This window comes from Lynx rufus, unplaced genomic scaffold (genome assembly GCF_022079265.1).
Source record: "Lynx rufus isolate CCGP_SWC_20201006 ecotype Redwood Valley unplaced genomic scaffold, mLynRuf1.p SCAF_7, whole genome shotgun sequence".
Lineage (NCBI taxonomy): Eukaryota > Metazoa > Chordata > Mammalia > Carnivora > Felidae > Lynx > Lynx rufus.
The window spans coordinates 29821557-29839408 of NW_025814889.1; the positions used below are offsets into that span (position 1 = coordinate 29821557).

The window sequence follows — 17852 nt, forward strand, 5'->3', positions numbered from 1 at the left end:
TGTTGAAAAAAAAAAAATTAAAAAAAAAAAAAAAGGGGAAAAGACAAGGAAGCATAAACCAGGAAACGATATTTGCCAAACATGTTATCTGAAACAATAGAGACTTCAAAAAAACATTTTGGCTATTTCTTTAAAGTTAAATACATGCTTACCAGATGCTCCCTAAATCCATTCCTACTATATATCCAAAAGAAATGAAAACGTACATTCCCACAAAAATCTGTACACAAATGTAGAAAATTTCAAAGAATATATAAAAAGGCGCCTAGAAAAACCAAATTAAAAAATGTTTCACCTTCTGAGAAGCTGAGCAAATTCATGCCTTATAATATCCTTTAACAAGTTATTTTTCCCAATGTCCAAGCCTAAATCAAGCTCAAACTTAAATATTATCAATAATGATATAACTCTTAGTGAGTATCTGTTTAAATAATTGTCAGGCAGAATGCCAAGTGTTTTGTGTGTATTCACACATTTAATTTTCAAACTCTCCACTCATAAAACTCAAAACTTGTTTTCTCTTTTCCTTATTTCTTATACAGTCAACTAAATACTATTTTAAGCTTTGAGACTAAAAATGCCCTAACTTGAATGCTGGAGGCTGTTTCTGGGTGTCCGGGAAACTGCCAAGAGGCCTAAGTAGTAGTAAAAACAAGACATAAAAGAAAATGTAAAGAATTTTGAAATGATCAGATTTTTACCTGGAGTCTCTACAACATGAACAATGGCCTCATTGTTCCCATTCACTGAATACGTGAAATAAAACCAGCAATCATCAACATCTTTCTCCTTACAATGGGACAGGGGATCGACCTGGCCTGGCTGTGGTAATTTGTCTCGATTTTCAACCTTGGTAATGTTGAAATGTGAACATTCCTGTGCGCATGTGTCTTTCTTTTCTCCTTTATTGAAGGCTCTGCACTGAACACATTCTCTGTTAAAACACAAATATTAAAAATTTATTTAAAAATTAAATATTTGCTTAAAGATTATTTTGTGTGAATAAATGGAGAGACATGACACTTCTAGATGGGAAAACTAAACATAAAGATGCAGTTTCCCAAGTGAAATTATAGATTTAGTACAGGTCAAACTAAAATCCAAAAAGAAAAAGAAAACAGAGTAGTAAAATAAAACTAGCCCTATCAAACATTATAAATATAAAACACAAAATCAAAAGAATTTAAACAACGTGTTGTTGGTACAATAGTTCTTCAGAAGGCAAAAACCTTCAATTTTGCTTAGTTTAGTGAAAAGATAATAATTAAACAGCTATAACACTAATTTAACAAAGGTTACTATGTGGATTCAATTATACAGCAAATTCAGACCAAAATAATGGTACCAACTATTTTCATATGACACATGTTAAGTATCATATGACAAACACTCCCTAATGAGAAAGAATTTCTAAGATTTAGAGTGGGCTACAGTGTCAGATATTTACACTGTAACTTATTATCAGTACTGTTCTGGTTGTAGAGAGAAAACCTAGTTAGGCCAACAGACAGTATCAACTACTTCAAGCAACTAGGAAATACTTACTTATGCTCAGCACAGACACCAAGGCAGGTCTGACACATCTCACAAGTTGGCCCTTGAAACTTCGGATCTGTACACTTACAGGCGCCACACTCACAGATGCCCCTGCCATTGCAGATCTGTCCATTTGTGGCCATGCACGAAGTGGTATCCAAAGAACAGTCACAGGCGCTGCCGGTGTAGTTGGGATTGCATTCACATACACGACACTTGCAAACACCATTTCCTGTGATTAAAAATATTGTTTGTCGTAACAATGGTCAAAATATAAAATTGCAGCACTGACTTAATAGTAAAAATCAGCAGTAATGTGGAAGAAAATGTAGCTAAGGATGGACAGACCCCTCAATGCTGTCCTTTTCTACTTATTCATCAAGCAAACTCTTAGACGTTTCTTACTGCATTAGATAGGATCACATTTTATGACCATTCTTAGACCCTTTCTCACCTCCACAAATTAAGCCATTGGATCTATCACAGTTGAAATTATCACATTCGCAGAATTTGCCAGAATAAATTTCATTTGTATTATCCCTCTTCCTACAAACACACTGTCCACAGACACACTCTCCATTGTTACTACAGATTTCTGAACTGTTTTCTTTCCTGCAGTAAGCATCCATATCTTCACTGTTAACTTCATCTGTGCTACATTCACAATGTCTACCAACACGTCCCTCGTTGCACCTAAAGAAAGAATCCAAAATTTCAATCACATAAAATAACAAGTCATACTGTGAGAAAGAATGGGAGAGGAAATAAGACTATGAACAGTATCTTCAAAATACAATTCTATTACATGGGAGTGTTCATGCCACATGTCACAGACGTGTACAAAAGTGTACCTATATGCGCATACACACATGGGTGCACCAGTCAAGTTCATATGGAATATATGCAAAGGCATGGGAAAAAACCTGTCTTCAGAAAAATAACCATTTTGATCAAGATGAAGATATAATCTAGCATTGAAAAGGTAAACAAAACATTTGGAAACACAGGATCAACTTACTTTAAAAGAGTGTAACAGTGGTATTCAAATGATATGCTATTACATTTGGTAGTATAGGTGAAGTAACTCTAAATTTAAAGCAATGGTCCAATTGTTAATCTAAAAAAGTACAATAAGGGGTGCCAGTCTGGCTCAGTCCAAAGAACATGCCAATTCTGGATCTCAGGGTCAAGTTCAAGTCCCATGTTGGGTGTAGAGATTACGTAAATAAATATTTTTTAAAAAGTACCAGAAACACACCCCAAAAAGATCATGGAAGGTGAAGAAAAACATATTGAACATACCATTTAAAAATATCATTTAAAAATAAAACAAATCTACATGACTCAATCAGGATATGTGCAACATAAAAAATTAAAATATAACATTTTAATTATTACTTAGACAACTAATAACTGATGGTGAAATACAGTATTTTTCACAATTGAAAACTCTTCAAAGTCAAGTCATTTGGGGCTGACATTTAGATCAAAATACTCTCTCCTTCCTCCTATCCTTTAAGGAGAAAGCTGTATTCAGAGAATACTCAATTTTAATTTTTAGATAAGAGGTAAATATCATAGTCTAAAATAAAATTAAAATAATTTGATTAAAGTTTTGTTAGTAATAGATCTATGTTCAGAAAATAGTGTTCTTTGCAAATATATTTTTTAAAAAATTATTCCAACAATGCAGAGGTACATGCACAAGGTGAACACCCTTTACTGCTTCCTAGTTCCATTTCCTAGATAAAACCACCATTGTTAAGTTTGATATATTTTCCTAAAACATTTTTCTGTAAACATATTTTATCTGAGCTTATTTAGCTCTAGAAAATACAGGCTGCTATGCTATTATAAGAGGGAAAAACCCAAAGGCTACCTTAACAATTTGTTAAATATGTCTTAGATGGCTATAAAACCTTTTATTTCAAAGAGCAGTCTTCTTAAGGAAAAAAAGGGGGGGCAGCGAAGAACTTTCTAGAAATATCACATACAGGATTGTCAAACTGATAACGTGATGAGCAACAGTGGTTGGAACAAAGAATTTATTTCCTCCAAATAGAGATTTTTCTCCTGGAGGTCTCAAAGCAGCCTGTCTATAACTTTCTAAACCTAGATCTTTCTCTGTCACTCTCCAACAACCTCAGCTCACCTGCAAGCTCCACACTCGAACGTTCCATTTCCTTCATGACACTTTGGACTGCTAGGGATGCCTTCATTTTGGCACTCACATTCACAGATGAATTGAAGAATAATTTCTACTTCTTCAGTAAAGCCCAGAGGCTTAATTTTAATGATTTCAGAATTCTTATTTGGACATTTATTTGAAGTTATGCTAATTTCAAATTGAACCTTGAAGGAAAAAAAACAATTAACAACTAACTAAGCAATCTGAATCTGCTAAAAAGTATTTCAAAAAACTACTAATTTCTTTTACTGTTTCTCAAATTATAAACCGTTTCTCAAATCTATAACTAGATTATAAACAAGCAATTTTTTCTTTCCTCCAGAAAATGCTTATACAACATACCTCATCTCCAATGGAAATATTGGAACATTTTCTTCCATTTTCCCCTGTTCCATTCACCCCATTCTTGCAGTAAGATTTGTAATTTATTGTTACTCCTTCTGGCAATTTGCTGTTTTCCAAAATGACTTCTGAGGAAAGGGACTAAAAGAAAGACTAATCACACACAGGAAAGGCAAACAAAATGCTACTATAAAGTACAATGACTGCGTAAAACCAATGGGCAAAATGAACTATTAAGAAAATAGTATCATTTAAATAAAAGACTTGGAGCCAAATTCTGAGTGACTAGAAAACACAGACTCCAAAAAAACAGGCTCTAATTAAAATTTTTCAAAATAATGTACATGATTAAAAAGTAAGAGTACTGGGGCATCCAGGTAGCTCAGTCGGTTAAGCATCCAACCCCCGATTTCGGCTTGGGTCATGATCTCACGGTTAATGAGTTCAAGCCCTGCATCAGGCTTTGCACTGACAATGTGGAGCCTGCTTGGGATTCTCTCTCTCTCCTCCTTCCCTGCTTGCACACTCTCTCTCTCTCAAAATAAATAAATAAACTAAAAAAATATAATAAGATTATTTGTGCTTTAATTATTGATGATCATACAGTGCAGAAAAGGCCTAATATAAATTATGAAAAGTCCTAAGACCTCAGAACAAACATTTTCTGTCCCCATTTGGCAATATGGCTCTTCTCTGGCCCTACCACTTCCAGCCAACTAGGGACTAAGGTAAACAACTGACTATACACAGTCTGGGAACACATATGCTTAAGAGCCATTATAGACCAGGCCAAAAAAACCAAACAAACAAAAAACAAAAAAAAAACATCACCAAACTCAAAACCTCAAGTATGAAGAATTCAAGCCAATGTTTTTGTTTTGTTTTTTTTTTAGAATATCAGAATGCTCAGGACAAAGAGAAGACTCAGCGGTAAGCTGTCTCTTGTTCACATGCCTACATGCATGTGACTAAGGAAAATATTAAAATATTCTGTTGGGTGGAGAACTATGGGGAAGACATGAACCAAAAGGAATCTTGAAAATCTTTGTAATACAAAAACCTGTCTCTTTGCGTAGGGTCTTTCCAAAACATTTTAGGAAACCTTAACATGAGGTAAAAAGTATCTTAAATTCAACCTGTCAAAAGGTTGAGGGTGGACACACATTGATTACCATAATGTTAGAAATGTCTCCTGACTACTTAAAATGATTATTCATCAATGCTTAAGCATCAGAATTAGCTGTAGACAATTCAACTTCCTTTCATGTGTGGGGAAAAAATCTTATAAATCTTTTTAAAACAGTTAAAGCATATATATATATATATATTTATATATGTAGATACTTTATGGTACATATATATATGAGTGTCTGTGTATCCCTTGAGAACAGAAAACTGCATCTCTGAATACATGGCAAGAGAAGAACTGGCAAAAACCTTTTCCAGAATAATTCATCACAACCAATCTACAAAGGATTGAGAAAGGGGAAGAGAAGACTGAAGTAATCCTGTAAATCTAAATGTAAGTTATGTTCCACTTGTTTTCCGACAAGGAAACCTATTTAATAACATTCAATATTTAGAATCTTCCCCACGTCTTCATCATATTTTTGCTTTGTTGAGGCTATGTAAATAATTATGCTTTAGCAAGAGAATATAAGATGTTTTCCTCCAGATACACAGAATGTTAGTTTTGTGTTGTCCTCTGGGCTTGCTAAATTGCATATGAAGAGAGTTTTACCTTCTTTGAGCAAAGTATTCTCAACAGGGTATTGTCTAAAACAGAGCTTATTTAATATGTACTTACATTGTATGCATCAATAATCAACTGAATTACATTGCTGGAATTTGCAGATAAAGTTCCTACTGCTGACTTAGGGATCAAATTTTTCAGTTCCTGAAATTAAAAGATAAAACACATGAGATACAAATACTATTCATTCAACCAATCAGCATCTACTGAGTATACAGTATTTATTTTTAATGAGTTCCCTATCCATTTCCTAAATAACATAAGGGGTCAGACCAGAAAAAACAACTCGTTTTATATGTGATTAAAACTTAATATAAACCACTTATGTAAAATCCAGCCAGTCTGGCTAGTGACACTTTCCCACATTTCAACTCAGACATATGATTTTGCCTCTAATGACTAAACTTAAAGGGTCTAGAAACTGGTTCTTCTTTTTAACCCATATATGCATATATATATATATATACAGATAGATAGTTACCTTGTAAACGGGCTGAAATTCTTCAGTAACTGCAAAAATTGTCTGAATGTTATTTTCACTTAGTTTCTGGACAAGGTGAGCAATAGAAGGATAATCCTAAGAAATTAATAAAATCTGTAAGTAATTACATCCAATGTATTCCAGTTTTCCAATACTTTTGAAAGTAATAATGATCTGCATATATAACTGGATTACTTACACAAGACTGCTTGAAATAACACAAACAACTGCAGACATGGGAGATGTGTGCACATGGGTTTCTAATTTTCTATCTTTATGTATGTATAAAAACTTCAATAAAAAGATTTTAAAAAGCAAGGCCTATGTGTATTAAATGTTAGAACAATTAAATTGAAGAATTGTCAATAATTAAAGGCTGTATCATAAATCACTTAAGAAAAAGACCAAATTTCGCCAGGGTTTAGATTTCTTCTAGAACTTGAATAATTTGACAATCTTTGTTTTCAGTAAAAATAGAGTGCCTACTTTCAAAAATCTTATAGAAATAAGATGAGGAGTATATGACTATACAAATTATTTGCTTAGGAATAACATCAACTTTACTACCAAATGATATGAGCAAGTGAGAAAAGCCACAGCGACAGGTTGAGGCATGGAAAAAAAAAATAGTATTCAAGCAGCTCCTTTCACAGGTGGAGGCCCTTGGCTCAGCAGCAGGAAGCAAGCACAAAGCCACATCTTCAGAACAGCAACACTAGCTTCCTTGCACATTAGGTTAGAGCCCACACTTACCAAAATAACAAACCCCCAAACCTAGTAAAACCTACAAGCTTAATCACCCACAATACTCTTAGTATTAAACACTAAAATTCCACATGAGTTCATTCAATGTATAAGGAATTCAGCACTTACATAATAATGGCTCATTGTGTACACATCATTTTCCAGGTGACACTGTCCATCATTTGGTAAAACAATGCCACCAAGTTTCCCATCTCCAGCAAAGTGAAACCCAGCATCCGTGGAAAACACCAGCAGCCGTGTAACATTCCTCCAGCCAATCAATGACTTGAAAAGAAAATGATTTCAATTTAAAAACACTATCCACAATCACTGCACATAAATCTTTAACCCTCATATAGGCTGCCATTGTACTTTTAACCTAATTCTGTATCTTTTTAGCTTCTTTTTTTTACAGTGCTAATACTCTTGCCAATAAATGCACAGAGCCCACACATTAAGGCTCCTCCACCCCATTGGAAAACTGTGTCTTGCCTGGTTGCCCATTTCTCTCAGCTAGTTTTTGAAAACTATCTTTGGGGCGTCTGGATGGCTCAGTCAGTTAAGCATCCGACTCTTGATTTTGGCTCAGGTCATGATCTCACAGTTCGTGGGATCAAGCCCTGCGTCGGGCTCTGTACTGACAGTGTGGAGCCTACTTGGGATTCTCTCTCTTTGCCCCTCCCCAACTTGTGCATGCTCTCTCAAAATAAATAAATATTTAAAAAATAAAATAATAAAAATAAAAAACTGTATCTTTTAAAATCAACGTCTCCCTCCCCCACTAGAAGGTAGGCTAACTCTATGGGGGGGGGGCAGGGAGCACATCTGCTTCTCCAGTAGCAAGCACAGGGCCCGGCACACAGTAGGTACCTAATGAATATTTGCTGGGGAAACAGAAATGTCTCAGCCCATTCAGTCCTTTACCTACTGCTGCTGCCTTGTTCTCATCCATCCTTCCATCCTTGCTCCCACCTTCTATACTATATGCCTCCTTTATCAGCCCTCTGTATTAGGCCTTCCTTTTTTTAACTACAGAAGAAATCATCTTCTCCAAACACCTGCCCTACCTAATTCCATCCAGTCTACCTCATAAGTACTATTTGTTCATTTATTTTATTCTCTTCTTTATTCAACAAAGAATTTAAAGTAGCAATAAAGGGGCACCTGGCTGGCTCAGCCTGTGGAGTGTGCAACTCTTGATCTCAGGGTTGTAAGTTCGAGCCCCATGCGGAGTGTAGAGATTACTTAAAAAATAAAATTTAAAAAAAAGCAGCAATGAAATCCTCTTCTATGGTAAATTTGTAAATACATTTGCCTAAATTTACTCAATACATCTTGTATATATCCTCATAAAGCTGTAAATTCCTTGAAGATATGAATTCAGTTTACTAATGCTGGCAATCCAAGTGTCTCTTGCATCTAGGGAAGTAGGTGGAACAGTTACTCTCAGTCAGCATGATAACCATGGAAAGACAGTAGAGGCCATGGATGCTATGGCTTGCTCTAATCCCACAGGCTGAGGCACAGCTGGAGGCAGCCCAAAGAATGTTCTCTCCACAGGGAGCTGCCAACAGGATCACAAATAAATGATTGTGAGAAAGGGTGGCAGGCTAGGCACTACCTGGAATATTAATCTTTCTTCCCCTTTAAAAGCCGAGACTATCTTTAAATTACAACTGCCCCAGGGAGAAATCAAAAGTAACAACAATACAGTACTTAATATTTGCTGAGTGCTTACTGCCACTTTATATGGATTACTGTATTTGTATTTCCTAACAGTCCTATCAGGTATATCTACTACTGTCCCTTCATACTGAGAAGGATACAGTCCTCGAGTGTGGCTAAGTAAATTGTCTAGCATCAGTAGCGATGGGAAAATGTGAAACCACGTTCGAACAGTCTATTCTCTTACACTATACCATACTGCTACACCATATCATTATCTTGGATATCTTGGATATAAGATATAGCACCTTAGCAAAAACTGGTCGAAAAATAACCATTAGGAAGCTTCAGGAATCAAGGAACAGGGAACATATATGAGTGTTCTAGGGAACAGGGGTACTATAAGGAAAAAAAAGAGGAAAAATGAGACAGAAGTAGGTCTTAAGACAAATCTTATTTAATACCTCACAATGCTTACTGGTTTCAGCTTCAGCCATGTCATGAAAATGTCATCTCAAAATCTTCAGCTGCTAAATGGGTCATAGAATTCTATCACTAGTCTAATGGAGATGAGCTTACTAAAAACCTTACAATTAAAATTATTAATAAGGGCGCCTGGGTGGCTCAGTCAGTTAAGCGTCCTATTCACTCTTGATTTTGGCTCACAGGATCTCACAGTTCTGGGATTGAGCCCCACAGTGGGTTCCAGCTGAGCATGATTAAGAATCCTGAATCCTGCTTAAGATTCTCTCTCTCCCTCCCTCTCTCTCTCTCTCTCTCTCTCTCTCTCCCTCCCTCTCTCTCTCTCTCTCTCCTCCCCCCTCATGTGTTCTCTCTCTCAAAAATAAATTCAAAAAATAAATACAATTATTAATATTGTAGGGCTTCTCAAAATATATATGTTCATATAGATTACAAAGCAGAATTTAAAAAGTTCCTTTTGAATTACTAAGACACAGGAAGGCATCTTTCAAAGACAATGAGAAGAAAACTGATCAAAGGAAAATGGTATTGGAGATACAATTCCATTTGAGCTCTTTTAATTCTCCTGGTGATACCTTGGACAAGATCAATTCCATCTCTGGCACAAGCCAGAAAGTCAGGACACCTGTGGCTCTTCTAAACACCTAGAATGCTAGCCAAGCATAGCTAAACTGCCCCACTGTTTCAAATGGTGAGCATTCTGGCTTTTAAAATCCCGTATAAAAGAAGTAATTGCCTGGTTGAAATAAGGACGTAATGATTAAATATGCTTTTACAAAACACTTGTGTAGCTGGAGGGAATTTAAGGGATCCAATTCTGTACTTCTCTGGGATAATGAAGGATGATTTGGTAAGTAGGTAATGTTTCTGTACTGAGAGTAAAATCACACCTAAAATTCATACAATAGCCCTTTGCAGGAAATGAATGCACTTACTCCGCAAACTGCAACTTGCATGATTGCATCAAAGCCACCTTCTGGAGAATCCAAATTTCCAGATATGCGCTGTTTACCAACAAGTTCATTAAATACTTCCCCTTTATCAGTAAGACTGAGCACATTTTTGTAGCTAAATGGGCTGGTGCAGTTTTGTTCACTTGTGCAAGGGTTCCTGAGCTTGGCTGGTGTTGTACTAATGTAAGGCATCACGGTCTTCTCCACAAATGAGCCAAATCCTGTAAAGGAAAAATGCATGTAGAGAGAAGGATAGATGGCTGGACAGACATGAACTTGCATTAAAAAGAATAAAGTATGTTACCACACAGAAGTCAACCCTTTTCTTTAATGAGAAATAAGGTTTTAATAATAAAGTTTGGAAAGGAGATCATTCTAACACAAAAAATCCAGGTGTAAAATGAGATTAGGCTGTACTGACAGGTGTAGTCATTAATTAGTAACGAATTAGAATTTGAGTACTCAACATGTTTATAATACAACACATGAATGGAATAAGTCCCTGTTTCATTATCTATGGTGGTATGATGTGTGTTAAGTAACATGGTAGCATAAAGTAACAGAGGAACAAGAAGGGACAAAGATTACTAGATATGTGACAGGAATAGGTTTCCTCTCAGAAAGAAAAGGCTAAAAACTGGCCTGTTTATTTCATAAGTATGTGATGAAGAACAAAACTGCCAAGACTTAGACAAATGAAAATTATGAGTTTTCTTGATATCCCTACCAATCCGGAAATCTGAAGTAATCCTTCTCATTTCATTCATCAGATCCGTTCCAAGACTTTTGACATTCTCCAAATCATCTTTCATAGAGTAGGAGAGGTCCATAAGGTAGTAGAGATCGATAGGATAGTCTTCAGCTCTCTTGAATTTTAATGTAAATGTCTGCGGCTCCCCTAATTAAACAGAGATTAGAAAACGAAGTTAGTTTCCAGCAATCAAAAGCAAATGAGAAAAACCAAATTGGATTCAAAAAATAAACACTATAAAATGAAATGTATTACTGCCATAATCTTTTAAAAAAATTTTTTTGAATGTTTATTTTATTTTTGAGAGAGAGAGAGACAGAGCATGAGCAGGGGAGGGGCAGAGAGAGAGGGAGACACAGAATCCGAAGCAGGCTCCAGGCTCCGAGCTGTCAGCACAGAACCCAACGCAGGGCTCGAACTCACGAGTCATGAGATCATGACCTGAGCCGAAGTCGGAAGCTCAACCGACTGAGCCACCCAGACACCCCACTGCCATAATCTTTACAAAAACCTGGGAATTTCACTGGTTAACTAAATGAGTGTATACTCCATTTCATTCAACAAATACTTACCATGCTAAGCACTGGGCATTCAAGATGAAAAAGACAATACTCCCATGGGCAAGACAGACAAACAGTAGATGTATAACTATGACCAAGGACAAGAGATAGATGAAACTGCATAAATTAGACTGGGGTGGGTAAGGCAGGGCACATTAGAGAGTATACCTGACTTCTAGAGGGTGAAGTTGTAAGACATTCTGTACTCTGTTTATATGTTAAGTAAACATCGTCTGATTTTTACTTCAGAAAACCTGGCAAAAAAAAAAAGTTTTAAAAATGAACTGTAGAGACAAAGAGGCTTGTTAAGAAACTACTGCAAAAATCCTTGAGGAAGACATGAAGATCTGAACTGAAACCATGAGGAAGAAGAAGAGGCGAGGGATAAAAGAGGCAGAAGGTAAAATGCATTTAGAAAACACAGAAGAAAGAGAAGGTTTGGGTGAAAACTCATTGTTTGTTAACTTGTGGATGTTCTCTATACAGATTTCTAGTAGGCAGCTGAGTAAATGTGTTTGGGGCTTCGGAGAAAGGCTGTGTTACAGCACACAAATGGCTTTAAAGTTACGAGGGAAAAGCAACAATTAACTGCACTACAAAGAGGAAGAGAGAAAAAAGACACAAAAAGGAGACTGGAAAGTAATGTTAAGAGATAAAAACTAGGAGTGCTACTGCTGAAGCCAAGAGGAGAGCATTTCAAGAAGTTTCAAGGAACGGTACAGAAAGGTTAAAAGAAGAAAAAAGGCCCTGACAGGGATCCACTAGGTTTGGTGGTTCAAAGTGATGGTAGAGCTTTGCCAAAACAGGTAGAGAAGCAGACTGAAAAGTGCTCAAGAGGGGAAGTCATGGAGACCACAAGCGTGCACCATTCTGTTGAGAGAAAAGGGACGGAAACTGGGAAGTGGAGGAAGAAGGCTTGTTTTCTTCTTTCTTTTTCAGATGCAGGACTGCTGCAGATTCTCTTAAAAACTTACTATTTTCACAACATTAAACAAATACAAGGAAAGACACAGGTTAGAATGTTGTCTGTATATTAAGTAATTATACCTCAGGATGGATACTTTTATTTTTAAAACCCATTAAATATAATACTTTCTGACTCTTTAACAGAATTTGCTTTGAACATGAGGCAACCTTTATTATCCCAAGTATATGTGACTTGCAGATTGCTATGTCTGCTACAAATTTCTAAAGTTTGACACATTCCACATTTCTATGTGAGTACCAGTCCATATGTGAAAACCCCTTGATGGAAAATATAAAGTTGTCAAAAAGCTCCTGTTGAAATAAAGGTATTCATGCAATTAGATTTCTGTACCTGATCGCAACTGCAAAACCAACTGCTGAGGCTGGATTTGAGTAATATCTTCCGGCTGGAGCTTCTCTGCCGTTCCTTTGCTACGGTTCGTTACATTTTTATTTTTCTTTACATCTTTGGAGCCTCTGGGATTTTCTATGTCATCTGGATGGCAACCTTTCTTTTTCAAAGCTTCTAAATCATCACATCGCGCAGACGTAGGCATTCCTTCTTGTAAAAATGTCTAAGTGACATACAAAATATAGGTATAAATAGTAAGTATAATAGCCAAACATTCTGTTTAATCATAATTGCAAACATGCAATATTTAAATGCAAAAATCAAGTGACACAACTAACACACTTCATTTTTGTTTTTTTTTTTTTTTTTTTTTTAACGTTTATTTATTTTTGAGACAGAGAGAGACAGAGCATGAACGGGGGAGGGGCAGAGAGAGAGGGAGACACAGAATCGGAAGCAGGCTCCAGGCTCTGAGCCAACAGCCCAGAGCCCGACGCGGGGCTCGAACTCACAGACCGTGAGATCGTGACCTGAGCTGAAGTCGGATGCTCAACCGACTGAGCCACCCAGGCGCCCCTCATTTTTGGTTTTTAAACAAAATACCCTCTTCACCCAAATCATATGCTCTTGTTTAAAAACAAACAAACTCATTCTCTAGAAAAGTAATACCTTTGTTAATATATTATTAATAATTTATTACTTTGGTAATATTTAGGACTGACCTAAATGTACATTTGAACTGTTCCACTTTCAAATTACAAGTATTTAATCAAAGGAATTTCTTCAGTGAAATCACTTATTCAGAATGCTTAATGGCCACAATAATGTATATACCCAAATACTGGACAAGTATTTTTTTCCCAAAATTTCCCTTAGAAAAATCTTATATAAGTCTCTCATTAGCCTGAAGATGTCTCAATTAATGATACAATTTTTAAAAATGAGACCAAGAAACTTAACACAGAATTAGTAAGTATTCCTAGAGGTTTGAAAAAATTTCAAGTATTGGCTAGTATTTTAAATAAGCCTTTTAAAATTTATTTTTAAAAACAATAATCACAGTGGTGATTATGTGACAATACAAAACAATAATCGCAGTAAAATTTGATTACCTGACAAGGTCATGAATATATTTCCACAGAGTGCATTTTAAAAGAATAAAAATAAAAAAGGTCTGAATGGTATATAAATGGTACTTGTGGCTTGGGGTAAAATTTCCAGTAGTGATATGACCTCAAAATGTGTTATACCTCAAACAAATTAGATGGAAATAAAAATATTATCAGATAGAAAAAAAAAATCTTATCAGATGACTGAAGAAGTATCTCAGTGAAAGCAAAAACACTGCTGTTAAGATGCACGTAAAATCTCTGAATGGAAGTTTTTCATGAAATCTGAGAGAGGAGAAAAACAATGACCTTAGTGTGTGGGTGGGTATGTGTCACTTCAAAATGTGTACCTATAACAATCAATTATTATAATAGACATTTGAGTATTTCACATATATCCCTAAAAATTGTATATAATTGTACTAGGCCAGAGTTGTTTGTTTTTTTTGTTTTTTAATTTTGACACTGGGAAAATGAGGAAATGCCTTTTATTTTGGGTCACTTTATCTTCAATTTCATATGGTATTTGTTTACTATCTACAAATTTCACAGCGCTGTGTAATGAGGATATTTAAATACAAAGAATATACAATGGTTTTGATCAGTTACTTTTTTTGATCAGTTACATAAAGAGCATTTATGTAACTAGAAAAACACCTGGAAGGGAATACCAAAGGTCAGATAATTCAAAGCTGAACTACTTTCTTGTATTATCAAACCTAAAATACTACCAAAGCACAGGAGCCTAGCGTGGAAAACTTAAGACTGTAACACTCAAAGTTTCACTAAACACATTCTGAAATACCCTTTAATAATTTAAGAATTATGCCACAAATATCAAAGGCTTAAGAACAGTTTGGCAAGTAAGCCTTACCTGAGACAAAACTCAGAGCACTCCCTATTTCTTCCACCGTCTCCAACTGAATTCCAGAATACCATTTTTATGAGAACAGAAAGTGTCACTAGGAAAACTTTGAAATAACGAAACAAAAACCTCTGATTTTCCCTTTCATATGGTTAAACCATACAAAATATCTGATATTTGACCAGTTACGTACAGCTACAAACAGGCAGTTGAAATGTGTGGGGTCAAATGTCTGACTAAAATCAAGCAATTAACCTTTGACCTTCTGATATTATTTACCCTGTGAATAAATTATAAATCCTCAAAATGACTTCCCTTTATTCTGTTTTGATTCATTCATTCATACATTTACTTTTTCATTTAACATTAGTAAGCTTTGTGAAAGGTATCAAGTAAGCAATGTACCACTGAATAAAATTTAAACCCTAATCTCAATGGGCTTTTATTAGGATGCAAATCAATTCTATTTTAGTTTTAATTCAAATATAATTAGGAAGGTTAATTTCTACCTCTCCTGTCAAAAAAAGAGAAAAATCTACAACAGTCAAATTAAATGGCTAGGGATTTATGGGAGGCTATTCAACAGAAATATAATGCATGCCACAAAGGCGAGCTACCAACGTACTTTAAAATTATCTAGTAGCCACACAAAAAGAAAAAATAAAAAGAAACAGGAAACTAATTTTAACAATATATACAAAATATTATCATTTCAACATTATTAATGATTTTTTTAATCATTAAGTCTTCAAACTTTGGGATGTATCTGGGGCTTACAGTAATTCTCAATTTGGAACATCTTGGAGCATATTTAAAGTGCTCAATAGCTACACGTGCCTAGTGGCTACTGTGTTTAAATAGCACACCTCCAGACCATCACATAGTGTTAGACACAGAATTGATACTTATTCGATAAACACTGATTTAAGTGAAAATCATATCTAACATTTCATAAGGGTACAAAATTGGGCAACAGTAAATGACTAGAGAGTAAATGCCTTGAGCAATCTTACTTACTGAATTTACACACCATCCACAATTTGGCCCTGCTTGTATACATTCTCCACAGGATTTGGCATTTGCTTTTAAACATCTATTTTCATCTGTCAGGAGAAACAAAGAACAGACAACTTTACTTGAAGTCTCAAGAGAGAAAATAATGAAAAATGATTAAAATGCAACATATATAAACGTTAAATATGAATAACAAAATATGTCATATATTGTTACATATTATAGTACTATATATTATATTATATCATATCATATTACATCATGTTACGTTACATTATGTTATGTTATGTTATGTTACATAATAGTTACTGAACTGATCCAGATGTACTCCAAAGACTGGTGATTTCAGATTACCTTGGCATAGAGAGCCATGAAAAAATAGTGATCTTTTTCTTGTCTTCTAGAGCAGACTACGTACCAGTAATCTATACGCTTATTCTTTTCCTCAAAGGCATAATTTCAGGATCTATTGTTTGATGGTCATAATTGTCAGTTTTCTTACAACTGGGTAAAATATTATTTATTTTCAATTAACTCATACTACCATATCCATACCTCCAGAAGCATCTGCAACTGCTTTCCTTTTATTTTTAGTATATAAATACTTGAAAAGCCCAATTCATCCAGTCCACAATCTCATGATTTTTCAAGCTCTATGTCCAAAGTATGTCTCACATTTCTTTGAACCTACCTAAGGATCAGCATGCCTTTCATGTGGTAAGCACTAACATGGTCTGTCTCCAATGTGTATTCTCTAATTATAAACCTAACATATACCCGTAATAGAAAATTTGGAAAATGTATAAAAGTATAAAAAACAAAAAAATCACCCATAATCCACTCCCTAAGAGATAACTACTGTTAACACTTTTGTATATTTCTTTCCAGTCTTTTTTCTATAAAGACAGATTTAAAAAAAAAAAATAGCAAGGAACCACACATAGAGACATTATTTATATAGAGAATATATATTTTGCATACTACTTTTTATACTTTATCTTGTTTCATTTCCAGTTCTTTGGAACTGGAAGCCTGGGTGGCTCAGTTGGTTAAGTGTCCAACTGTTGATTTTGGCTCAGGTCATGATCTCATAGTTCATAAGATTGAGCCCTATGATGGGCTGTGCACTGACAGCATGGGGCCTGCTTGGGATTCTCTCTCTCTCCTCTCTCTCTCTGCTCAGGTACTCACGTTCTCTCTCAAAATAAACTTTAAAAAAAAAAAATCTTCAAAAATATGCCTTTTAATGGTTATATATTACACTATATTAATGTACCCTATTTAATGTTGGACAAATTTAGATTTTTTTCAATTGCATAAGTGCATCATTCACACACTTGCTCACGTGCACACACAAACTCTCCAAACACAAATATAAACATATATGCACATATATGTACCCACTGTGGTGACCATTCTCACAATGTAAAACTCTAATGATTTCCTTATCACAGATGAAAAACAATAGAAACATTGAGTGGAAAACTATTAATGTTTTTAATATTCTTTTTTTTTTTAATTTTTTTTTTTAACGTTTATTTATTTTGAGACAGAGAGAGAGCATGAACGGGGAGGGTCAGAGAGAGGGAGACACAGAATCTGAAACAGGCTCCAGTCTCTGAGCTGTCAGCACAGAGCCCGACGTAGGGCTCAAACTCACGGACCGCGAGATCATGACCTGAGCCGAAGTCAGCCACTCAACCAACTGAGCCATGCAGGCGCCCCTAATATTCTTAATATACACTAACTTCTATCCAAAAGTAATATTCTAATTTATAATCCCAAAAACAGTATACAAAATACCATGTTCACCAAACCTTCAGCAAGCACCAAGTACTTTTTTAAAAAATTGTTTTTAATGTTTACTTATGTTTTTCAGAGACAGAGAGAAAGAGTGTGCAGGAGCAGGGAGGAGCAGAGAGAGAAGGAGACACAGAATCTGAAGCAGGCTCCAGGCTCCAAGCTGTCATCAAAGAGCCTGATGAGAGACTCGAACTCATGAACCAAAAGATCATGACTTGAACCTAAGTCGGCTGCTCAACCGACTGAACCACCCAGGCGCCTCCAAGTACTTTTTTAATATAAAAAAT

At 35.4% G+C, this 17852-nt stretch overlaps 1 protein-coding gene across 1 annotated transcript in view; it reads right to left on the minus strand.

Annotated features, from left to right (window-relative positions):
- Positions 1–17852, minus strand: part of ITGB1 (integrin subunit beta 1) — a 47166-nt gene that overhangs the window by 10196 nt on the left and 19118 nt on the right. Inside the window, exons 3-14 of the mRNA XM_047065197.1 lie at positions 15766–15851; positions 12775–12997; positions 10873–11043; positions 10128–10366; positions 7174–7329; positions 6301–6396; positions 5874–5963; positions 4067–4207; positions 3689–3888; positions 1991–2229; positions 1546–1768; positions 702–934 (exon numbers count right to left, since the gene is read on the minus strand). Coding sequence (XP_046921153.1) covers positions 702–934; positions 1546–1768; positions 1991–2229; positions 3689–3888; positions 4067–4207; positions 5874–5963; positions 6301–6396; positions 7174–7329; positions 10128–10366; positions 10873–11043; positions 12775–12997; positions 15766–15851 — 2097 coding nt within the window. The remainder of the gene's footprint in view (positions 1–701; positions 935–1545; positions 1769–1990; positions 2230–3688; positions 3889–4066; positions 4208–5873; positions 5964–6300; positions 6397–7173; positions 7330–10127; positions 10367–10872; positions 11044–12774; positions 12998–15765; positions 15852–17852) is intronic.